At 29.4% G+C, this 26,845-nt stretch overlaps 1 protein-coding gene across 1 annotated transcript in view; it reads left to right on the plus strand.

The window, feature by feature from the left end:
• The window catches only part of LOC142332473 (nose resistant to fluoxetine protein 6-like), a 57,150-nt gene that overhangs the window by 1,859 nt on the left and 28,446 nt on the right, over nucleotides 1-26,845 (plus strand). The window contains exons 2-6 of the mRNA XM_075378919.1: nucleotides 377-656; nucleotides 8,643-9,000; nucleotides 13,596-13,678; nucleotides 19,275-19,465; nucleotides 24,711-24,877. Coding sequence (XP_075235034.1) covers nucleotides 398-656; nucleotides 8,643-9,000; nucleotides 13,596-13,678; nucleotides 19,275-19,465; nucleotides 24,711-24,877 — 1,058 coding nt within the window. The 5' untranslated portion in view covers nucleotides 377-397. The remainder of the gene's footprint in view (nucleotides 1-376; nucleotides 657-8,642; nucleotides 9,001-13,595; nucleotides 13,679-19,274; nucleotides 19,466-24,710; nucleotides 24,878-26,845) is intronic.

The following is a 26,845-nucleotide window of genomic DNA, read 5'->3' on the forward strand; positions in this document are numbered from 1 at the left end:
TGAACATTTTGGTGAATAAATTAAGAGTTTGCAGTGTAACAGCTTTTTACAATTTGATATAGATTATTATTAGTTTCAATGGTCTAATCAAATTTATTTCACATACTAAACTTACATCATTCTACTTTCTTACCCGCAACAGAATAGTTTTTAATTTAGAACTGATTAGCCCAATGTCACTAAAATATTGTCAAAATAACATTTGTAGTCGCACCAACTTTCACACTTGACACTGAATACTTACTCACATTTAATTTACTAAATTTAAAACATACATACTTGAACATAGTGATAAAAAAAATATATAAACTGTATACGACATCAAAATCCTGTATTACAAAATAAAATTAAAATTAAAAAAATATATATTTTTCAGGAGTGTCATAAATAATAAAATATGGGATTATTAAAATGTTATACATGTAACACAGTAATAAAAATAATTATAATCCAGTTGATATGTAATAAATCTGCTGAATCATATTATAATTTTACTATAATTTATAGTGTATTACTAAATAATACGGGTCCAACATCAAGTGCGTTAGCAAACACAATATGGAAGAGATACAATACTTTAAATAATAAAGAATGTAAAAATGATATTGAACGATATATAGATGGAGTACATAATCAAGAGTTGTGGGCTTTAAAAAGTAAGTATGTTAATTATTCAAACCATTTAATTTATAATTATAAATATTAAAATGTTATTATATAAAGTGTTAAAAATGATTGGCATTTTTATAATAGAAGTACCAAATGTACAAAGTTGTACCAAGTACAACTTGGATCTTCAAGATGAAAGTAATTTATACATAGTTGTAATGAAACTATTTTTCCCTTAATCAGAGAATTCATCCCTCATATTAACAGAAAACAATAGATGGCGTTCAGTTTCAGGATTCTTCCATACCAATACTATCATGTATGGTTTCATAGATATGATAGTTTTAAATTTAAAAATACACAGCAGAGCATAAACAATTCAAACCATAAAAAATTCAGTCAGTTCATCTTATTTAATATACATTTACAAAACTCAGGAAATTATATGCCTCTTAAGTTTAGTTTCATACAGTTACAATAAGTTAAGTTTAGATTCATTAAAAAAAATCCAACCCCTTATATGTTTCCTTTTTTTCATTTGATCTGACCTTTGAGGATCACATTTACATAGTTCAGACTTTTTTCTTTTCCAAAACCTCTTCATCCTTCTTTTCATTTCATCACTCCATTTACGATTGTGCTTTTTCTTCTCCACCTCTGAAAAATTAGATTCATCCATCCTTTTTCTGAAAAAAGCCTACAAAGAATTTTGCTTTTTAATGTATTCAGTATTTTAAAATCCTTTTTTTCTTTTCTAAACCAGCTTATTTAAAAAAAATAAATAAACATTTGTTTAATTAATCTGCTCTCATTCATTCTGTACAGGTATCTGTAAATTTTTTATATTCTTTTCCTCATTGTATGTATGTTCTATTTATACATATCCTTTACGAGAAGCACAAAAAAAAAAATCAATTATGTTTAGTGAACCAACTTCTTTATTGTTTTGCTATTATTAATTTACAAAGGGCAGGGAAAAAATTGTGGCTTTCTACAGACAAAAACAAGTGATCAAATTCAAAGTAAAGATAAAGTAATGAAATAATTCATTTTTTGGGATTTGCAGATTATAATGAGGACGATTTAACAGAATGGTAAGAAAATGATTAAGGCTGGTTGTTGCAGCCTTGTTTGTATATAGCAACATAAATACTGCTTTATATAATCTATCCAACAACTGACATACAAGATGCACTAATCAGAACAGCTTTCTTGGAAATTAATAATATTCACTATACAGTCATTCCCTGTAATGAACAGAGTGAACGTATAGCTTGGAAATTGAATATCTTTTACATTTTGGTAGGCCTGGCATGCCAGTTTGCAGTAGTAGATCTGGGTCAAACAAGGATGCAACAGGAAACAATTTCAATTCTCATTTTCTCTAATAAGTCCAGGATAAGATTCTTATTTTTTGGGAATGAATTCTCTCTTACATCAGCACTTATCATAAACAAAAAATTTCTAAATTCTGTAATAATTTCTAATATTTCTCTGCTCTAATCAAAGCTCATGCTTCAACAAATGAAAATGAGAGAAAGAATCCAGAAAAGTCACAGATTTTAGGAATCTCCTCATATAACAAAAGATTTTAGAAATATCTAAAATTTCCCAGAATAGTATAAAAATTCCTCTAGGAGCTTTAAATGGTCAAGTAGGTAAATAGTCAAATTTTCCTAAAATTGTCAGAGAATATCCAGCCTACAAAGAATCATTCAAAATGGAGAAAGATTAATTGTACTTTATGAATGTTATAACCTGAAATTAATGACCAAATAGTTTAAGAAAGACCCTAAAGACAGAAAGACATATAAATCCCTAAATTTAAAACTTGGAGAATTTCAAATAGAACATGTCACTAACTCTCCTAAAAATTGCAAAGAAATAATGAGTGTTAAGTTCAAAAAGAAGCGATCAAAGATTTAGATCAATATTTAATAAGAATAAAAGTAAAGTTTATCTCAAATAAAAAAGGAGTTACTCCTAAAAGAATACAAAAGTATAAAATAGAGGAATTAAAATTAAATAAAAAAATTAAAGAAAAGTACCAAAAGAAATTAAACCAGTGGATTTTCCCTGTTCAGTCATAAATATCTCTCTCAAAGAATCAGCAGATGAATCACCCTTCAAGCCACAAAAAAAAAACATAGATAGTGAAATGAAAGTTACAAAGAAACTCTTCTCAAAAGATCTGAACTTTGGAAAACTAAACTTTACAAAATTAGCAAAAAACTTCAAACAACAAGAAAGAAACAGTCAATGTCATAAGGAAAACAAGAAGTTTCTACTTTGAAAAAAAAAAAAAAATTGAAGAAGATTTAAAAAAGAACAACAAATGAGACTTCTCTCAAACATTAAAATCCAGACTAAAAAGTATATGAATTCGTAGATTAACAGCCTCTTTTAGATATACTAAAAGAATTTACCATGGGTGATAAAACTAGAAACGTAATTAGAAAAGACTAACAAGCACACCTTCTAAAGTTAAATTTTTAGTTCTTTTCCCATAAAAACAGGAGTAAACCAGCAATAAGGTCTCACCAATGCTTTTCAGTTGTGTATTAACAACATTTATCTACAAACAGAGAAACAAATGTGAAGAGCAAAACAGTACTTTCTTCAACACTGGTTTTTTGATTGTCGCTTTCGCAGATGAACATGTTATCTTGTTGGACAATCCCAAAATATAAAAATAAAAAATAAACATATTACAAAAACAGTAGAAAGAACAGCCTACAATTATCTTTTGAAAATGCACAATACATGACAAATGTCAAGATGCCTCAACTTTTTTAAAAATCAGGTAAGAATAAATAAAACGATTTAAATACCTTGAAGAAATTATAGAATGGAATGTCAAACAAAAAACAACTTTAAGAAATTGGGTGAAAACCAATGAGAGAATTACCCAAAAGTAGTAGCAGGAAAGGAGGGAGAGGGACACTAAGAAAAGTACTACACATGGTCCAATGAGACCGAAATGGGAAAAATGTTTTACATATAGAGTTCACATATTTTTTTTTTTAAGAATAAAATTCTACTATTGTTGTTTTAATTGTTTACATTAAAAAATCTGAACAAGACAAAAATTTGAAATGACTTAGAACCCAATTTGCTTAATTATTAATGTTTGTCCTATATTAATTTTGTATAAATTAAGTTTCCACTTACCAACAATTTAAAAAGTGTAAATCCTAGTACTTTTAGAGCTATTACTCCATCTTCAGGGATGATAATTTAAATTCAAATCAATAATCGTTTTTTAAAATTAAGATGTTATGTTTATAATAGTCTGTTGTCGAGAATAAAATTAATTTGTACGTGTTTGCAACTATTAATAGTCGCAAACATCTTACAAACATTACGTTACTGTCTTATTGATGTACAAATTAATTTTATTCTTGACGACCGACTACTATAAACATAACAGTTTAATTTTAAGGATGGTTATTGATTTGAATTTAAATTAACATCCCTGAAAAACCCTGAAGATGAGTAACAGCTTCAAAAATACTAGGATTTACACTTTTTAAATTGTTGGTAAGTGGAAATTTAATTTATACAATTGTATTAATATCGATGCCAAATGCTTAATAAATTAAATATATTAATTTTAAGGTTATATATTTCTACAAAAGAGGTATATCGTATCATTATAAAAAGAAAAAAGGGTAATAAAGTGATGGATTAAAAGTAAACAAGAGAAGATGTATTATAACTAGGAAAACAAACAAAAAAGTACATCAATAATCATACAAAATTTCATTATTAAAAAAAAAAAATTGTTTCATATGTACTGATTTTGTCTTATTACTCTTTTTTTCATCCTATGAAAAAAGTGATGGATTCTACATTTTAATTTATCTGCACATTTAATAGAGTTCAAGTCACATTAAAAATAAGATTACCCTCAAAATCCTTAAAAAATAAATATATAACAAGTTAACAACATATTTTTCATTCTATTTTAAATAATTTATTTTTAACTAGCCAGTCAGGGGGATCTGCCCTATGGAAACCCATGTATTCATTATATTTTTGCTTGTAAGAATAATAATGATAAATAATTATTAAAACCTGTTCAGTTTATAAAAACTATTAGTGTATTGTAGTTTCTTCAGAGGAACAGTTAGGTCAGCACAGGACTCAAAACTTTTAACCACCGGTTTGGTCTAGTGGTGAACTCGTATTGCAGCTCAGCTGATTTTGAAGTTGCGAGTTCTAAGGTTTAAATCCTAGTAAAGGCAGTTACTTTTATATGGATTTGAATACTAGATCGTGGATGCTGGTGTCCTTTGGTGGTTGGATTTAAATTAACCACACATCTCAGGAATGGTTGACCTGACTGTACAAGACTACACTTCATTTACATTCATACATATCATCCTCTGAAGTAATACCTTATGGTGGTTCCGGAGGCTAAACAGAAAAAAAAGACTCAATCCTTTTGGATGATCTGAAGTATTGGGTTTCAGAATATTCGGCCTCCATCTTAAAAGTAGTAGCTGTAGCTGGTTACTTGTCTTTCATATGGGTATTTTGCATGGTTCTTACCTTAGAAAACCATTAGGTGGTGATTATATTTCATTTCTCTTCTTTTTTTTAATTTTAGCTTGTTTTTTTGTGAAATAGTTTTGTGGAACATAATCTAAAGAATAGGATTGTATGCAATATTTTTGACTTTTTTTACTGGAGTGTATTTATATCATAGTAGACTCTGGAGCAAACCACATACAGTTGCCCATGCAGGAAATATAACCAGCCACTTGAAGCATCTGCCCTTGAAACTGCTTATTTATTATCATACAAAAAAACAAGTTTAAGTCGAAACTGGAGGCGCTGAAAGTAACATTTTCATTTTGAAAGTAACAAGTACGTCGAAACTGAAAGTAAAAGGCAAATCTGAAGGAATGTATGGTATAAACTGTTGCACTTTTAAAGTTACTTTTCTCAATAAATGAAAGAGAAATTGAAAAAGACAAATGCCCTTTTTTGTATAAAATTGGATTTAAAATTTTGCAAGTTGTCTCCGAATTCAATTTAACCAACAATTTGATCATAGTAAAATTGAATAACGGCAAGGAACATAATACCGTTGTTACTGGAAGCATTAAAACGGCCACTATATTGAAATTGTGAAACATTTTATGGCAATAGTCCTTTGTTCTTTCCACATATTAAAACTATGTTCATGAAAAATTTCATGAACATAGTTGAATAGTTTTTACAAGAAAGGGTAACAGATCCCAACACACAGAAACCACTAGATTTATATATTAAATGTAAATTCAGCCAAATGAATCTGCAGACAGTATTTGATGGGGATATTCTTATAAATATTATTTAAGTTGGCAATAAATTTATAAGGAATTTTAAATAAATTAGATAATCAGTACAGTACCGTATTAACATATATTTTTTTTTTGCCTTGAGTCATTTGACTGGTTTGATGCAGCTCTCCAAGATTCCCTATCTAGTGCTAGTCATTTCATTTCGGTATATACATTCTACATCCTACATCCCTAACAATTTGTTTTACATATTTCAAATGTTGCCTGCCTGCACAATTTCTTTCCTTCTACTTGACCCTCTATAATTAAAGCGACTATTCCAGGATGCTTTAATATGTGGCCTTGTAAGTCTGTCTCTTCTTTTAACTGCATTTTTCCAAATGCTTCTTTCTTGATTGATTTGCCGCAACACCTCTTTATTTGTCACTTCATCTACCCATCTGATTTTTATCATTCTCCTATAGCAGCACATTTCAAAAGCTTCTAATCTTTTTTTCTCAGGTACTTCGATTGTCCAAGTTTCACTTCCATATAAAGCGACGCTCCAAACATATACTTTCAAAAATCTTTTCCTGACATTTAAATTAATTTTTGATGTAAACAAATTATATTTCTGACTGAAAGCTCGTTTCGCCTGTGCTATTCGGCATTTTATATCGCTCCTGCTTCATCTACCTTTAGTAATTCTACTTCCCAAATAACAAAATTCTTCTACCTCCATAATCTTTTCTCTTCCTATCTTCACATTCAGTGGTCCATCTTCATTATTTCTACTACACTTCATTACTTTCATTTTGTTCTTGTTTATTTTCATGCGGTACTTCTTGCGTAGGACTTCATCCATGCCATTCATTGTTTCTTCTAAATCCTTTTTACTTTCAGCTAGAATTACTACATCATCAGCATGCTAGTTCTATGTAAAGATTAAAAAGTAACGAGGATAGGGAACATCCTTGTCAGACTTCCTTTCTTATTACGGCTTCTTTCTTATGTCCTTCTATTATTACTGTTGCTGTTTGGTTCCTGTAAATGTTAGCAATCGTTCTTCTGTCTCTGTATTTAAACCCTAATTTTTTTTAAATGCTGAACATTTTATTCCAGTCTACGTTATCGAATGCCTTTTCTAGGTCTATACATGCCAAATATGTTGGTATGTTTTTCTTTAATCTTCCTTCTAATATTAATCTGAGGCCTAAAATTGCTTCACTTGTCCCTATACTTATTCTGAAACCAAATTGGTCTTCTCCTAACACTTCTTCCACTCTCCTCTCAATTCTTCTGTACAGAATTCTAGTTTTGATGCATGACTAGTTAAGCTAATAGTTCTGTATTTTTTACATTTATCTGCTCCTGCTTTCTTTGGTATCATGACTCTTTTTGAAGTCTGACGGAACTTCCCCTTTTAAATAAATATTATATACCAGTTTGTATAAACTATCAATCGCTTCCTCACCTGCACTGCGCAATAATTCTACAGGTATTCCGTCTATTCCAGGAAGCTTCCTGCTATTCAGATCATTTATGCTCTCTTAAATTCACACCTCAGTATTGTTTCTTCCCTTTCATCCTCTTCAACTTCCTCTTCTTCCTCTATAACACCATTTTCTAATTCATTTCCTCCGTATAACTCTTCAATATATTCCACTCACCTATCGACTTTGCCTTTCATATTATAAATCGGTGTACCATCTTTGTTTAACACATTATTAGATTTTAATTTATGTACTCCAAACTTTCCTTAACTTTCCTGTATGCTCCGTCTATTTTACCAATGTTCATTTCTCTTGCCACTTCTGAACACTTTTCTTTAATGCACTCTTCTTTCACTAGTTTGCACTTTCTGTTTATAGTATTTCTTAATTGTCTTTAGTTCCTTCTTCATCGCTAGCGTTCTTATATTTTCTACGTTCATCCATCATCTGCAATATATCGTCTGAAATCCAAGGTTTTCTACCAGTTCTCTTTGTTCTGCCTAACTTCGCTTCTGCTGATTTAAGATATCCTTTTTAACATTCTCCCATTCTTCTTCTACATTTTCTACTTTATCTTTTTTACTCAGACCTCTTGCGATATCCTCCTCAAAAATCTTCTTTACCTCCTCTTCATCAAGCTTCTTTAAATTCCACTGATTTATCTGACACCTTTTCTTCAGGTTTTTAAACCCAAATCTACATTTCATTATCACTAAATTATGGGTCGCTATCAGTATCTGCTCCAGGGTAAGTTTTGCAGTCGATGAGTTGATTTCTAAATCTTTGCTTAACCATGATATAATCTATCTGATACCTTGCAGTATCGCCTCACTTTTTCCATGTGTATATTCTTCTATTATAATTGTTAAACTGGGTGTTGGCAATTACTAAATTATACTCCGCGCAAAACTCTATAAGTCGTTCCCCTCTTTTAAAGGAAATTTTAATATTATGTTTTAAATTAATAATTTTTTTTTTTTATTGATTGAACAAATATTTGTTCTCTAAATTCTAATATCATGTTATCTACTGTTAAATCTAGAAAAGAAAAATTTAGAAAAAAATTACTGAAGAAGGGCTTATGCCCAACAGCGATTTAATGAAAAAAAAAAGTAAGAATGTTCTTTAATTCTGTACTTTGTGAAGTGGCTGAATAAGTTTTATATTATACAATTATATACATATATGAAATAGACAATAGATATAACAATATATCAGATTATTATTTTGTAGTGTAATTATTTTTAGAATAAATTTTAATAAATTTCAGTGCTAGATTCATCAACACATTTACAATCTGGATTTCTTGAAGGAAATATAATAAATTTTGGTAATTATGAAGAATGTTTAAATATAAATTATGAAAGTAATAATAATAGCAGCAGAAATATAAAGGGTAGTTTATGTAGAGTGACATTTGAACCACCATATGATCCTGAAGAAACATATAAATATTATCATAGAACCAGTATAGTAATGGGAATATGTTTACCTACTAGTTGTACTAGAAACGATGTGCACAAAATGTTAGCCAAGGAATTAAATTTTGAATCATCTTATAAACTTATATATTGCACTGATTTAGATCAATCAAAAACAAAATTAAATGCAATACAAAGCTTCATAATGTAAGTATACTGCTACTATTTTTTAATACTTAAATTTTGTGCATTTTTTAAACATTTTCAGTTCTTAACTACTGTCGCCTAACTCTTAAATTTTTACAATTCAGTTAAGAATCAAAGTGACTATTTCATAATTATTGCAACAGCATGCACAGTATATGATATGTAAATCAGTTATCTATATAATTTCTTTCCTGAGGATATCTATCTGAATAACCATGTTCTGACGGTAAGGTTCAATAATTTCTGAAAGAAAAGCAATTTTATTACTTAATATATCAGCGCTGGTTGATGCAAAATGTTTTTTGTACTTAATCTATACATTTGAACATAATTTAACTGTTCTCTGTGATGAAGTGAGAAGGTTTCATCTAGAAGGTTCTGGGTTTAAATCTTAGTTGACCTTGGTACTTTACATATGCTATAAAATTAATCTGTTACTAACACTATCATGTGCGTTCTAAAGAAATAAATAGGTAAAATAACCAGATATACTTTAAAAGCCCAGATATATTTTAAAGCGCCTTATCACTATTTCGGTTTTAATATTGTAAATCAGGCTTTGTCTAGACTTACAATAAACTTTGTCAATCTATCATTTCTTCATAGGTAAAGGCATCATCATCATTTTTTCAACTTTATCCCATTTTCCTTTTTTATTTTATAAAATGGAATACAAGTGTATGGCATTTTTTTTTTTATATCAATTTAAATCTCATGAAATATACATTTTCTCAAAATTAAGAAATAATTTAATTTAATTGATTATAAGTTAGTAATTATTAAATTAATTTTATTTGAAATAACTGTGAAATTTACTTAAAAGAAGTTCTATTACCTGTAACATACTATAAAAATTATTTTATATATAAAAGTTGTAATATTAATAAAACAGCTAATCCCTGATACAGTTAAATATGATAATTGGGAAATACAATTCTCAAAGAAGTTTTGGCATAAAGGTTTCTGCATCACTTTTACATGATGCAAAAATCCTAATATAAAGTTAGCTAACGGTGATTATGTCTGCTTCCATCTTGAAAAATAGTAGCTAAGAGATCAATTTTTCTATACTCAAAAATGTTCAAAGATTTAAAAATGTTACTACACTACACTGTGTACTCCATGCTTTAAACTGCATCATTTTCTATTTCTTACATTTATAAACTATCTTTTTTTAAGGAATGAAATTGGACTAAAGGAGAACTTTTCTACAATCACATTTGTAACGATATGGCTGTGCAACCATAAGGATTCAATCCAGAACCAGTATTCAAGGCTAATGGTTAATTCACCATATAAGCTTTAATACGAACAGAATTTTTGAAGGATATGAAAGATATCATGCCTGACTGGTATTCAAATCCAGGACTTTCTGGATAAAAGGCTAAAATGCTGTCAGTGCTATGGTCACCATGTTATTAAGTAATTTTATAGTTGAGATCTATTGTACTTCTCATGCATACTACTGTCTCTGATCATTCTGAACTCATCAAAGTGTTTATTTTTATAACTATAAATTTCAAATATATGCTAAATGAAAGAACAACTCCCCTAGTTCTTTTTAGATGATTTATGCAGTCTGATTAACTTCCTTTCTTCTCCTTTAGACATCTAACTGATAGTCCAGTTCTTGGTATGGTCGTTGAACACTGTACACTGTCTGATGTAATCCAAAGATAAAAGTAAAAAAAGTGAGGACCAGCAATCAAAGCAGCACTCCTTTCATACAACCCATATTACCTAGCATTATAAAAATGTCATATTGAAAAACTTGCAAACAATATTGGTATAGTCTGAAAGAGCACCATCCTGATAGAAAAATAAACTTGTGATAAATAATCCAAATGTATGTGGATAGTTATTTGATATACGAGTAAATTTTAAAAGAAAAATGACAATTCAGCTATCATATGAATAACTTATATCTTGACATTATGTTGATGAATGTAACTTCATCTTGAAAAATTACCTTTTTGAAATTGTTCATCACTGTCGTCTATCTTTGGGCATGTCCACAGAAAAATCATACCGTTTGAGGTTTTAACTCTGATAAAATGTATAAACTGAAGTTTCCAACTATAAAATGGAGACTTTTTCAGAATTTTGTATACAGTGTTTTTTACGATTTAATTCTTGGGTGCCAATTTCTTTCAATTCCTTGAGCATTACTAACAAATGGTCCACCAGAAAAATTTGTTTAATTAGCAGCCAATTTCCTTTAAGCTAGCAAATGTTATTTTTATGAGATGATCTTTTTGAAAAACAAAATTATATTCATGTCCAACAACAGTCACCAAATCTATCCAAGAATGCATTTCCTTCTTCTAAACTGTTCAAAACTTAACTGAGTAACATGATGTATCATCAGTGTTTAGTTAAGCAAGCATCTATTCTACATTTAAAATCTGCTTTAATTGCTTTTCAATGTAGTGTTATTATTAAGGTTTTACAACATTTTTTTTGATATTTCAAGTCTGAAATCTCTATAGTTTTTTAATCTCGTATTCGAATACTTTCTTGATAACCAACTTTCAAACAATTTTGGGTTTACAGTATGGAAAAAATCTCATACCATATTTGTATACCATTTATTTTGTTTTTGATTTTTTTTTAGATTGCCAAATACTCAGTAACTATTGTGCAGCATATTTTTTTCTGGATTATTATGTTCCGACAAAAGCCTAGTAGTAGTTTTCCTATTGTTTAAACACATTTCAGGAAGTCTTGTTTCTGGATATAATTCAGCTGTAGTATTATCTCTTTTATAATGTTTTGTTGAATTAGAAATTATGACTTTTTAAGTATAATTTTTGATTTATGGAAAACTAAAATCACAGGAATCACATCTAGAAAAGAGCAGAATTACTCTTATAATGTTCTGTCTTAGAATTCTTGTACAAATCTTACACCAACCATATACATCCCTAAGTCATTTGTTAAATTTACATGCACTGAACATTTGCTAACACAAATATGAGCAAAATCTTGACCAACCAACAAGCAATTTTTCATGATTACATTAAAAGTTTGAAAAAAAATCAACGTTTTTGTTTTTTTAGTTAATCTGAACTTTTGTCACTTTCTATCAAACTTCAATCAATTTTTGAAATAGCTAAACCATTATTTTATTTATACATCGCTTATAATAATATATTCTTCATTTAAGCACTCAAGCATTTTAACAGAATGTTAGTTCACTTTTGAGAATCAAGAAAACTTCATTAAAATTAGATAAATTAGTAAAATTAGATATAATAGCATTATTAATTAATTAAATTCGATCATTATGCATGAAATTAAATTATAAAAAACATTTAAATCGGTTACATGCAGAGTTCTAAGCAATGACAACTTTACTGAAAAGGCTAGAAAAAATTACTTCTCTGTAGAAAAATAAAATATGACAATATGCCACCTTTTAATTAAATAAATCAGCATAGTCCAATACTTTGGACACTGAAGCGTTAACAGATATATTACTTTCGTTAATCATTTATTTTATTATTTCATTGAGAATACTTCACAATAATTATTTATACTTTTGAATACTCTATTGCTCTCCGGCAGCATTATGATAAAGAAGTTTATAGCTAGTTCTAAACAATTTTTACCTAATGTCTTGAAAACCCATTGACTAAAAAAGCTGACATTTGGCAATATACATCCCAACTTGGTCTGATTTTCAATCTAATCAGACAAGAGGACATTATGATACCCATCATATTTCTTTTTCTTTTAGTAAACTAATTTTTTTTTAGCCTTGTTGACTAACATTGCACCTGATTTGGTGCAATAATTTACATTAATAAATAAACTTTTAGGCCTCAAAAAAGCAAGTTAAAAGGGAACCGTATTAAAATATCAGCTTTTTAAACTTTAATTTTCAAGATCGAAAATCCAACTTATCTAATATTAATATAGGTGACAGAATTTAAAAAAGAGGATCTTATGGGACCCAGATCTTTTTTTATAATTTGTGATGTTCTGTATGTTTTTCAAGTGTGGCTGTTATTAAATATCTTATATGAGGTAGCTTTCGAGCAAGGGGTTTAAATGGGACCCAAAGTTTTTTTTAATAAAAATCTATATTTGTATTGGTATATACAGTATAATTTTGATGATAAAAACATTATTTGTTTAAGGAAGTCAAATAGGATCCAAAATCTTTTATTAAGAATTTTGATTTTTCCTCAATTGTACTTTTATTACTGCATCATTCTTAAGGTAAAAGTAATTTGATCAAGTAGATCAAATCAAACTCAAATCCTTTTACTAAACATTTGGATATTTTCACACTTGTATTCTAGTATTGCATAATTAGAGTTACTGATATTTAAAGACCATATGGTAGCATATTTGAAATAAATATATCAAGAGCAAAGGCAGGAGAGTTATGCTACCGCTTTTTTGCTGACTTCTTTTTTAATTTAAGAGCACAAAAGTTTCCTATTTTATTCTTAATTATAATTTCCATTATTAATGCGCAAAAGTATTTTACATGCCCAAATACATTAGATCAAGTGCATAAATTTACTACATATAATTACTCCAAAGTTATAAATTATAACCAAAATATTTTTCTGTATTATTTTCAGATTAATTTTTATTATACTAACATTATTTTTAATAACAGGAACAGTATATGATATAATTACAAATGAGTTTAACAAAAAAAAAGGTAAGTAGAAAAAATTTGTTATTTATTTATTCAAATTTCCAACAACAGGCTGATAGCCTATTTCTATCATCCTATTTTCTTTTACGATGAGAGAAATAATCAGTTTTTGAAAAATGCCAAGCCTGTTTAGTGGTTCAATGCAAAATCTTCCTAATGAAAGGTTCATCATGATGGTTGGTGGAGTTATTACAACGCTACAACTGTTGCTTTTTTTTTTTTTTTTTTTTTTTTTTTGTCTTCAGTCACTTGACTGGTTTGATGCAGCTCTCCAAGATTCCCTATCTAGTGCTAGTCGTTTCATTTCAGTATACCCTCTACATCCTACATCCCCAACAATTTGTTTTACATATTCCAAACGTGGCCTGCCTACACAATTTTTCCCTTCTACCTGTCCTTCCAAAATTAAAGCGACTATTCCAGGATGCCTTAGTATGTGGCCTATAAGTCTGTCTCTTCTTTTAACTATATTTTTCCAAATGCTTCTTTCTTCATCTATTTGCCGCAATACCTCCTCATTTGTCACTTTATCCACCCATCTGATTTTTAACATTCTCCTATAGCACCACATTTCAAAAGCTTCTAACCTTTTCTTCTCAGATACTCCGATTGTCCAAGTTTCACTTCCATATAAAGCGACACTCCAAACATACACTTTCAAAAATCTTTTCCTGACATTTAAATTAATTTTTGATGTAAACAACTTATATTTCTTACTGAAGGCTCGTTTAGCTTGTGCTATTCGGCATTTTATATCGCTCCTGCTTCGTCCATCTTTAGTAATTCTACTTCCCAAATAACAAAATTCTTCTACCTCCATAATCTTTTCTCCTCCTATTTTCACATTCAGTGGTCCATCTTTGTTATTTCTACTACATTTCATTACTTTTGTTTTGTTCTTGTTTATTTTCATGCCATAGTTCTTGCGTAGGACTTCATCTATGCCGTTCATTGTTTCTTCTAAATCCTTTTTATTCTCGGCTAGAATTACTATATCATCAGCAAATCGTAGCATCTTTATCTTTTCACCTTGTACTGTTACTCCGAATCTAAATTGTTCTTTAACATCATTAACTGCTAGTTCCATGTAAAGATTAAAAAGTAACGGAGATAGAGAACATCCTTGTCGGACTCCCTTTCTTATTATGGCTTCTTTCTTATGTTCTTCAATTGCTACTGTTGCTGTTTGGTTCCTGTACATGTTAGCAATTGTTCTTCTATCTCTGTATTTGAACCCTAATTTTTTTAAAATGCTGAACATTTTATTCCAGTCTACGTTATCGAATGCCTTTTCTAGGTCTATAAACGCCAAGTATGTTGGTTTGTTATAAAACTGTTGCAATGTTATAAAATTTCTGACTACTATAAATCACATTATTATAAACAATTATTTTAAATACTTCTAAATGTTAAAAATAAAACATACTCAAAAACCATCTTAAATGAATCTTATTCAAAATAGTAAACGATTACTATTTACATCATAGTGTCACAGATGGATTAGATTCCATCTCTGACACTATGATGGCACCTTCTAACTGGCTGGACAGAACCATCTGCATTGAGTTCAATGGCAGGACAGCATCTATATGTCCACAAAAGAGTCCAAGAACTTGTTTATTAAGCAAGTGTTATACAAAAAGCCAAACTAACAGAGGAAATATTGAGTAAAGCCACGTCTCCTTTTCTTTATAAAAACTAATTAATTTAAAATTGCTCTAAAATAATGGTAGACAAAATTTGGATTAGTACATTTTAGATAAAAAAAGTAAATCATTAATTTGCGGGGACTTTGGGTACTGGGTGAATTTTAAGACTTCATCTCAACTTTATTTCATAATCAAAGGTCGTCTATTATTATATGTCTTAAATGCTAATCCTCTTTGATTAGTATTCTTTGATAATTGTGATTCAGTACCCTTAAGACATTTTATAATTTTTCTTAACTGATTCAGCATTCATAGCACTATTTTCTCGTATTGAGTTTTATCTCTGTTTTACATTAAATGTTAAACATCCAGATTTCAAGTGTTCCATTCAATGATGACTGAAAATACCAAGGTGTTTATAAAGTCTTTTTATGATTATAAAAATTTATTACAAAAAAACTATTACAGTTACCGCTGTGAGGTTTGTAGCAAAAAAGAGAAAAAATTATCAAGTTTTTTTTACCATGTCAATAAACTTCAATGAGTGCGGCTTTTGTCATTTGTAGAATGACCAAGTGATAATTTCACGCCATGTGTTGGTCAACATTTCTTCGGTAACACTAACAATAGCTTCAGTTATTCTCCATCTCAACGTGTCCAGACCAGGTGCGGGTGTTGTGTAGACTGTGTCCTTAACATAACCCCAGAGCAAAAAGTGTAACGGTGTTATATCTGATGATCTTGGTGACCAGGGAATAGGACCATCGCGCCTAATCCATCTGCCATGAAATGATTAATTCAGAAAATCTCAGACTAGTAATCCCCAATGTGGTGGTGCACCATCCTGCTGGAAAACCACCCCAGGTTGCAAGTTATTTAGTTGAGGTACAGCGAAGTGTTGCAGCACATCAGGTAAATATTAGCTGTTATTGATTCTTCAATGAAAAAGAAGGGGCCGATGATTTTGTTGTGCATCAAACCGCATCGCGTATTCACTTTAGGGAAATCTCTAATTTTATTCCTGGTAAAGTAGGATTTTCTCAGCCCCATATTCTCACATTATGCCTTTTATTTTCCCAGAGGTGTGGAAAGTAGCCTCGTCTGAAAAACACACTCACTGCAGGTACTCATTGTCATTATCAATCGGTTGCAAAATCTCATTCGCAAAGGCAGCACAACAAGGGTCGTCATCTGGCTGTAGATGTTGCAATATCTGAACTTTAAATGCAGGCAACCTTAGTTTCTTGTGCAAATTTTGTGCACTGTTGACCAGGGAATCCCTAGTTCACGAGATGCACAACGAGTAGATTTGGAAGGGCTATGTAGAAATGCTTGCTGCACAACCTCAACCTTCAATTTAGTAACAGATGGCTGCCCTGTTCACAGTAGGTCGACTACACTTCCACTCTCCTTAAACCTTGCATACCATGCAATGATACTCTTGCTATCAGGTGCTGGTCGTCTGCATTCCCTTCGAAAATTTCACTGCATAGTAATCGGTGATTTTGACTCGTGATACCACAACACACATTGTGCTTTCCCCTGGATTGATGACATTTTATAAAAAAATGATCATAGTGCTCTCTACCTGCAACAAACAAATATAAAAAGAAATTGATAATTTTTTCTTTCTTTTGCCACAAACCGCACAGCTGTAACTGTAATAGTTTTTTTGTAATCATGGAAAAACTTTATGGACACTCTTAGTTGCATAGCTGTTCTACATCACATTTTTTATGTGTTAGTGTTATAAATTACGTTATACACATAATTTTTTTTTTTAATTACTGACTCGGTAATAAAAGCTGAGCTTAATATATTTCTAAACTTTTAATACCTTTAACTTCTTCTAAACATAACTTTAACCTTTAAAATGTTTTTGTTATCTATTATCAATATGCTAACGATGTAATAATTCCTTTATGAAATTTGGCTTACGTAATTAGTTCAGATGCATTGTACATGTAATTGAATGAGCGTAAATTACTTAGCTCTTTCTATTTCTTGTGTCATAATTATTAATGTTTTTATGTTCTTTTAAAAATCAATCTGTATGAAATTGTTATAACTTCATAAATAAATAATGAACAAACCATAGATGAATTATTTATAGGTTATTAAAAGACTCCCTACAGTTTTTATATTCTTTCCAAATACCTAAAGGCTTTCTTCTGTGTCCTAAAAATTTTCTCTTTGCTTTGAAGAGATTTCTGAAACAGTACTGAGTAATGGACATGAAAAAATTTACATATCAAATTAAATAAATCATATTATTAAAGAGAGACAGAGGAAATTAGCTGAGTAAGAAATAACAGTACATTCCATTTCAGATACATTAAAAGCTTACTTTTCTACCTCTATTCATGATCCTAAGAACAATCAACCATTAGAGTTCTTTTAGATAATATAATATAAAAAATTAATTCGGGAAAATACGAAGGCAAGTCAATTATTATCCGCAATTTAGTTATGCTTTTGTTTATGTTGGAAGTACTGTCGTGTTGTGCAGATGACGCATGCGTGGTTTAATTGTTGTTATGTCTGTGCAGGTTTGATGCTGCTAGGTTAGTTCCATTATCGCTGCCCTGCCATTAACCATGGCTGCTCTTGTTTACACCAAAGAAGAGCAATGTTCAGCAATTCGTTTTTTGTGGTCGGAAGGTGTATGAGGGGTCAAAATTCATCAAAGACTTTCGGTACTACATGGGAACAGTGTGTTGCCGTAATGGAGTGTCTACAAATGGATTGAAAAATTCAAAAATGGTTGCACAAGTGTTACGCATGACAAAGGAGCCGGACGACTGTTTACCGCCACAAATGAGGAAAACATTGGACGTGCACGTGACATGGTTTTCTTAGACAGACAAGTAACAATCGATGAAGTGGCACATCATCTGCAAATTAATCACGGTTCTGCCTACAAAATCATCCACAACAGACTTGGGTTTCATAAATTCTGTGCAAGATGAGTTCCAAAGCAACTCACACAGTTGCATAAACAAACGTGCTTGGACATCTGCCAAAAACATTTGGATCACTATGGTAACGAACGGATCATCTTCTTAGACAGAATCATCACTGGTGATGAAACATGGATCCATCATTACGAGCTGGAGAGTAAACGGCAGAATATGGAATGGAAACATCCAAATTCACCCTGCAAAAAAAGTTCAAGACCCAACCATCTGCAGGAAAACTGATGCTTACAGTTTTTGGGACTCACGAGGCCCAGTACTGGAACATTATGACGAAAGGGGCACGACAATAAACAGTATGTGTTACAGTGAGATGCTTACTGCCAAGCTGAAGCCTGCAATCACTGAGGACTGCTGTCGAAAGGTGTTGTGTTGTTGCACGACGATGCCCGTCCACATACTGCTGCCCACACTGCTGAAACGCTCCAGAAACTCAATTTTGAAGTATTGGCTCATCCTCTGTATGGTCCTGATCTTGCCTCTTTTGACTACCACTTGTTTGGTCCACTCAAAGAGGCATTATTTTATTGCAATAAAATGTATAACTATATTGCAAATAATAATTGACTTACCCTTGTAAATAATAAGTAACACCTAACTATGACAAAAGTATGTATGTAATTCAAAAGATTGAACAAAAAACGAGAAACCAGTTTTTTATTTATAATTATCATAAAGAAAAATATTTACATAAAAATTAATTATAAATACTTTTCCTTTTAGAAATCCTTTACTAGTTTTGTCAGTCAAGTGAATCTATTAGCAAATAATTCACTTTACTGATTAGAATCCAGTGGTTCTTAAATTATAGTTTCATAAATACAGATTAAACTGAAAAATTACTTTCTTTTTAGTTTGATATCTAAAATATTATAACATAAAATTAGCCAAAATTTGAAAACTGCATATACAGAATTTTTTTATATATTTGCTTAATACGTTCATGTGTTATTTAATATATTTCTATTTTTTCAGGTACAATTTTTAAAATACTCTTATCATTTTCTGCAAGAAATAACTTAAAAAATCTTTTTAAAAAAGATAAAAATGTTAAATCAATAAAATCTGTACATGGTTTACGATTCATTTCAGCATGTGTAGTATTAACAATTCATAGAATATTACGAGATTCACAATCTTTTACAAATCTATTTACAATGGATGATGTAAGTATACTATTAGTATGCAAACAGATAAACATTTATATCAAGAATATTCTACAATATAATCTCCAGTGATAGTCTGGAAGAACAGTCTAATAGATCAGCTGGGTAGTTTTATAGATTTCTATGAATAAAAAAGATTGTGTTCCTTAAAATCCCTGAATCTACTTTCAGGTAGTTCTTTAGTAGTTGGAAGAAAAGAAATATGAATGCAAAATCATAATGCTTCTGACCTGTACAAATATATCCTGATTTTCCAACATTATGGACTGGTTAGATAAGGATGTTTTAACTTTCCTGACCTTATCCACCGGGTTGGTCTAGTGGTGAACTCATCATCGCAAATCAGTTGATTTCGAAGTCGAGAGTTTCAAGGATCAAATCCTAGTAAAGGCAGTTACTTTTATATAAATTTGAAAACTAGATTGTGGATGCCGGTGTTCTTTGGTGGTTGGGTTTCAATTAACCAAACATCTCAGGAATGGTCGACCTGAGACTGTACATGACTATACTTCATCCTCATTCATCTTCTGAAGTAATACCTTATGGTGGTTCCAGAGGTTAAACAGAAAAAGAAAGAAAGACTTATTACTGAGTGATGGAAAACTAAGAATGAATGAAAGGCCTGCAGGATGCTTGAAAGCAAGGTGGAAAGTAGGTGTTAAATATACTGGCAGAAGCAGGACATAAAAATTGGGAGCATGAGAAATGGTAAGAAGATAGGCAAAGATGGAAGGGTCTACAGTGTACCCACATATGGTAACAACTGGCACAAGAATTCAATGTTTATGCATGTATTCCCAATTTCATGATGTTTTAATTTTTTTCAGTAGAAAAATCTCAATTTTAATCATAATAAACTGCATACATTATTAAAAAAATGTAAGCAATATTCATTAAAATAAGGTAAAATATAAAAAAATTTGGTAATAAAATATTTATTCAAAGTTATTTAACAGACAGTAAGTAATAATAACATATGAATTATGACAGATCAATTATTCTTTGATGAAGCATGATCTAAATCCTAAATCCAATTATAGATTATTTTTTTTTATAAGATAAAATGATTACATAAAGACATCATACAAAATTCGCATTTAAAAAAATATATCTCTATACAAGAACATTTTATATAGCCCTTGAATAAAAAACAAGATCAGACAGTTACACAAGAGCAAAGCTGCAGTCTGCAAAGGATGCATTTCCAGTATTTCTGACTTAAGTCTCATAGATACGATCATTGGCAGCACTATTCCAAAATCTTGGCATACACATGATAAGACTGACTGTAAGACTGAAACAAACTGAGTCACCAAAACTATGTAAACAGAAAATAAATTATTTTTGTCATTAAAGAAGATAAAGAAAACCATGATTTTTTTATGTAGGTGTTCTCTAATATGAAAGTAGCTAAAAGTGTTGATAAACATAAAATAATATTTTTCAAGTTTTCTATTAAACTATCATATACTAAGAATTACTCATAAGATGAATGAATAAACATTATTTGTTAAAATTTAAAATGTGATAAAAGCTACATATAAAACTGATATTCAAACCATATTTAGTCATTTACAACCTACCTTCTTTACAGAGAGGTAATCTCTACTTATCACCTCAAAAGTTCCAGGTTCACTGAGGTATAGTATTTGTCGCGTGCAATAAAATTTTGGTATCATATTTCCACAGAATTAACCATACAAAAACATATAATGTGCATTTTTTTTTATTTGATACCAATTTAAAAATAAAATTTATATTTAATAATTTCTTTCATGAATTTCCAATCATTTAATTTAAATTTACTCAAATTATTTCTTCTCACTTTTTGAAATTCAAAAGTGAAATTTTTAATTTAATTCTTTCTTATAAATGTTATTACTTATGCATTACAGAAGGGTTTTTTTTTTGGTTAACATTTATATTTATATGAATTAATTCATATTATCTTCAAAAAAAGAGTAAATATAAAAAACTAATTTTTTTACGAGTCACAGCTGCAGCTTAAAACATAATACTGAGACTTTACTAATTTTCCCTTATGTCAACTATGTTCTAGTGATAGAAAAACTTGGTGCATATATAATAAAACTAAAATAAAGGATGCAAATTATTCTCATAAAAAACTAGTGCCAGGTGGCACTGGTTTTTTATGAAGTTGTTAAGCATGTGTTTAAAGATTTGGCAGATCCTTTGTTGTTACCATGTGTTTGCACAGTATGATACAAAACCCCAATGAATCTTTTAACAATATTATTTGGAGTAGGGTCTCAAAAAGTATTTTTAGTAGTTTAGAAACTGTTAGGTTAGGTGCATATGACAGTGTTGTTACTTTTAATGAGGTTGCTGTTGGAAGAGTTAACGATTTTAAATTTCTTGGTATTGAATTGAGGGTGAATATTTTTATTAGTTTAGTTGACATTGATGAAATTAGAGTAAAAAAAGCTGAAAAAAGAAGCTACATTCATGGATGAAAAAGCCAATAGGAAATTAAAGAAGAGAAGGGATGTTGAAAAATGTAGAGGAAAATTCAGATTTGTCATATGGTATAGGGTTACACTAAAACAAGATAGGCCGCTTTAAATTAAGTTTCCCATAAAATAGATTTTTTAAACTTTATGTTCTGTTTTCATGATAACCATTCAACTTGGAGGGATGAAATTTTATAAAAATGTATGTGGTGTATTAATACAACTATTGACAATTTTTTGGACATGTAATCCTTTTCAGTCTTAAGATAATGGAACTAACAATTCAAAAAAATTGATTAAAGAAGTATTATATAACATTTTTTTAGAAAATTTAAATTTTAGTTAGTGTGAAAAACTGTCAGCAGTGTAATAAATTTGGATTTAAATGTGTGCAAAATTTCAAAGCTGTAGTATTTATACAAGGTGAGAAAAATGAACTTGAAATTGATAAATTGAACATTAAGATACAAGGTGCTAGCTTCCCTTAATCAAGTACAAAAATTAGATTTTGAATTCTCTAATTAAAAATTAGTTTAAATTAAATTAATTCCCACATGCATAAAAAAATAAATAAATAAAATCTCTGTTTATTTACCAACAAAATAGATGAAAAAATGACTATACTGTAGTTTCAAGTGAACTACTTTGTAGTTTAATAATTTTTCACTTTTCTTGAAAAATGTATTCTTAAAAAAAAATAAAATCAAGAAATACAATTTCAATTCCAGAAAATACTATGTAGCAAAAATTTAAGGAAGCAGTATGAATAAATAAATATTTTATTCTGATTGATAAATAATTGTAGATCATATTCCAGATTTTATATGAGAAATTAAAGAGAAACTTTGATCAGAAGAAATGTCACAATTTACTAAATTAAAAATAGATAAATAAAATCAATAAAACAAATTTGGAAGGTACTGAATATGTATTATTATTATTATTTGTAGATTTTACACAAGGTTGAAGACAAATTCATTCTTTTTTTTTGTAATTAATATTACTACCAAAATGTTCAACAGAAATAACATTAGTTTCAAGAAAATCTTTCAATTTAATCTTAAATGAATCATTTAATAGTAATTTATTTGAAAAAATTCAAAAACTCAATATTTTTATATTTTTTCTGCACCCTCAATCCTAAGATTACCTGCCAAGAAAATATTTTGATTCGTCTATCTTTATTATTTTAAATGGAAGAAAATTAAAAAAAATTCCACTGAAAAATGTACAACCAATAATAAGTAACATAAGATTTCTTTTTTGGTGGTTGGGGTGGGGGATGTTTTATGATGAAATTTAATTGTAATATAATGATTAAAAATTCAAATAATCAATTTTTTTTTAGGGAGCCTTTGATCAGTTCTCCATATCCAATATTGTCCCTAGTATTTTTTTAGGCCACTTGCACTGCTACTACACTTAGGAAGACAAACAAAATTTGATTAAAAAATATGCAATTAATAAAAAAGTAACCTTTTTTGATGTTTGTGAAGAGGAGAATTTGGGGTCAAACCTTTTTTTAATTGGTCATAAGTACTGAGCTTTACATAAAGTGGGGTTACATTTGCAAAATGTTAAGAAAATTGACTCCTAAAAACTCTACCCCATCCCCTATAGATATTGATCCCAAACTTCTACCAAAAAAGTTGACCAATATATACGAGTCTGTGCCAAATTTCTTCAAAATCGGTTCATCCAGTCAAAAGTTATTACACTTCAAACACACCATCCACATCTACGTAAGTACATATGAACATTAAACCCACTTTTTTGTTTTTTGGGATCATGAAATGGGGATAAATTAAAAAATTCCATATCCCATTTTTTGACTGATTACTATACTTTCCTTCTTGCAGCACAGCTCTATAGCTATGATGCCAAGAAAGTAACAATAGAAACTTAGGTTGAAGTGTTTGCTGTTTTATTTTAAAATAGTTTTGTTCAACTAGTTTTAAAGAGATGGATATTATTGTTCTTGGAATGAATACTTTTTTATAAAGTAAAGGTAGCACATTTATTTCAATATTAATTTATTCAAAATACAGTGAAACCGCTTGTCTAATGAGACTGATTGATCTGCTTCTACAAATTTCTTATCATTATTATCTAAGTATTCTGCTGCCACAACTACATATTTATATTAATTATTCAACGAATTAACCATCCAACCTCAGTTAATCTTTTATACCATGATTTACCAAGGTTCCAGTCATTGAATAGATAATAGATTGAAGTGGTGAATGTCTTAGACCATTTATTTTGGACTGAGCTTCTTCAAAATTTCACAACAGACTTTTGATATTGAGGTCCTGATTTTTGTAAATTTGTTAGCATAATTGTTTAATAATCTCAGAGTATTTTGTAAAATTTCTGAATTAATGGAATTTATTTATAAAAAACACTTATAGCAAAAGTGAAAAACTTATCACCTCACCAGAAGCAACAAGGATAAGTTTCATAAACTGTTGTTATGTAAGTACTGAATAGAGTGTATATCGAATAAGGTGTAATGATATACATTGCTGATGATTTCTGCACATCTACCACATTTCTCTGACAATAATTTAACTTTTAACAGCCCATTTGAAATTTAAAATAATCCTTATATTAAATAGTTTTAAAAATCTATTTTTCTTGATTTGAATTCCACCATTTGGTAAACTATTTGCAATAACATCATCAGAAGTGAATTGCGATGAGCAGTCAATCAATATGACTTAAGTAGGAAATTCATTTACCTTTAAATTTAATTGATATTTTCTTTTTTTCAGGAAGTAAGAAAGTGGTATCATCTGATTGTAACAAATGGGTATATATTTGTTGATGCCTTTTTTTTGATGAGTGGCCTTCTTGTATCTTACTCATTTATTAACAGATATAAATCGATTGGAATAAAACTGTTTGACTATTTAAAATTATTATTACATCGATATATCAGGTACAGTACTGGAAACCAGTATCTTTAAATAGTTTTTTAAAAAATTCACAGTATCTAAATTGCAACCACATTGAAAGGCTACTTGTCATTTTGTCACATCGATATGCTTACAAAGTAGAAACAACCTAAAGCATGTTCTTAGTTATAATCAATTTTTTTAATTCAAAACACTAAGTATAAAAAGTGAAACCATATTTTCTTACATGACAATATTGAATAAATTTCAATAAAACTATATTCAATACACAAAAACAGATAAATAAAAAACATAACCTCACATTAATCAAAGAATATAAAAAATAAGTACTAATCACATGCACAGTAGCCACAATGTACAAAAAAAATTTCTATTCAGATTAATTAGCATACAAATGCAGTCTGTCCATCCTACCTAACTTTACTTCTAATTATAAATAAAATTTTCAACTTTTTGGTTAAAACACACTTTCCTATATTATTAATTTGTTATTTTTTTCTTATTCATGTTTAACATCTTATCAATCTGTAAGAGAACAGCACCTTATACATTCAGAACAGATACTCTCATCCATCTATGAGTACTTCACAATCAACTTCAATGTATATGCATCAATCGGTTTGATCAATTAAGTTTGTCGAGCAACTTGACAAAATAAGAACACTCTCTCTCTCTCCTCTATATATATATATTTTCAATAACAACTTAACCTAATAATATATTAACAATATGTATTTTTTTTTTTTCTAAAATTGATCATTTCAGGAATCATATTCCTGTGCAATATACATTTTATTTTATTTTGATTAATTTTGACTTTTAATTTAATTTTATTAATGACTTCTTATTTCATATGTATGCAGTTTTTAATTTTAATTTACAATTTAACATTTTTGAATTGAAAAATAAAAATTTAGTTTTATTTTATTTTGATTTAATTGGAAAAGGATCTTTTAACAATTTTAAATCTCAGTTTTCATTTTAATGTGCAATTTACAATGAAAAATTTTAATTTTAATGGGTAATTTGCAATGAAAGATTTGAAAAATTATAGTGCAACTGATGATGCGTGGGTACCCACGAAAGCACTCTTGCTTGGATTAATGAATAAGATAGGTGTCATCCTACTTTGTTTTATTTTATTAATTCTGTACTTGGGTTGATCGGATTAATATAATATAATACAATATATATATACAATAATAAGAATTAAATATATGTATTATTATTTTTTATGACCACATAGGATCACTTTAGTCAGTCCATAATCCAAGTCTCTTTGATGGGACTGTTTGGACCTTGCAGTCCAGTATTTTTTCATGTGTTTCAATCTTTGTGCCCTTTCTAGTGTTGAAAATGTTGTGAGTTTTTACTTGCAAGTGTGAAGCAAGCACTTTTGTTCTTGATTTCTTGTTTAGATTTTATCTGAGTCTATTTTATCTGTGGTGTCTTCTGGTGTAAGACCAATTTCCTTCAGATCCTCTCTTATTTCTCTGATCCATCTGTAACCTGTCTTGGTGTTTTTCAAGTTGAGATTGTACTGTTCTAGCTGTTTCAGAAGTCTTGAATCTTGCATCTTCATGATATGTCCAAAGAAATCTAATCTCTTCTTATGCATGGTATCAGTGATGGGTTCTAACTCTTTGTATACAACCTTGTTGGGCACAATCCAGCACTGCCCGTCTTTTTGGTAATTTTTATTGATGTAGGTTCTTCCAATTTTCTGGAGTCTGTCTGTATTTGATTGTTCTGGTGGAATAGAGTTTCTGCTGCTTAAGTGGCTTCTGATTTTATGACTGTTGTAGTGTCTTTTTGCATTTATTGATTGGAATATTTTATTGTAAGTGTGCCAGGTTAATTTTCAAGCTTTAGCTAGTTTGCTTCTTCTTATTTGGATCAAGATTTTTTTCATATAGGTTGTTTGATACTATTTTTCCAAGGTATTTAAATTGAGTTACTATTTTGATTTATTACCATTTATTATGTTTACT

The sequence above is a fragment of the Lycorma delicatula genome, chromosome 11, assembly GCF_047948215.1.
Source record: "Lycorma delicatula isolate Av1 chromosome 11, ASM4794821v1, whole genome shotgun sequence".
Lineage (NCBI taxonomy): Eukaryota > Metazoa > Arthropoda > Insecta > Hemiptera > Fulgoridae > Lycorma > Lycorma delicatula.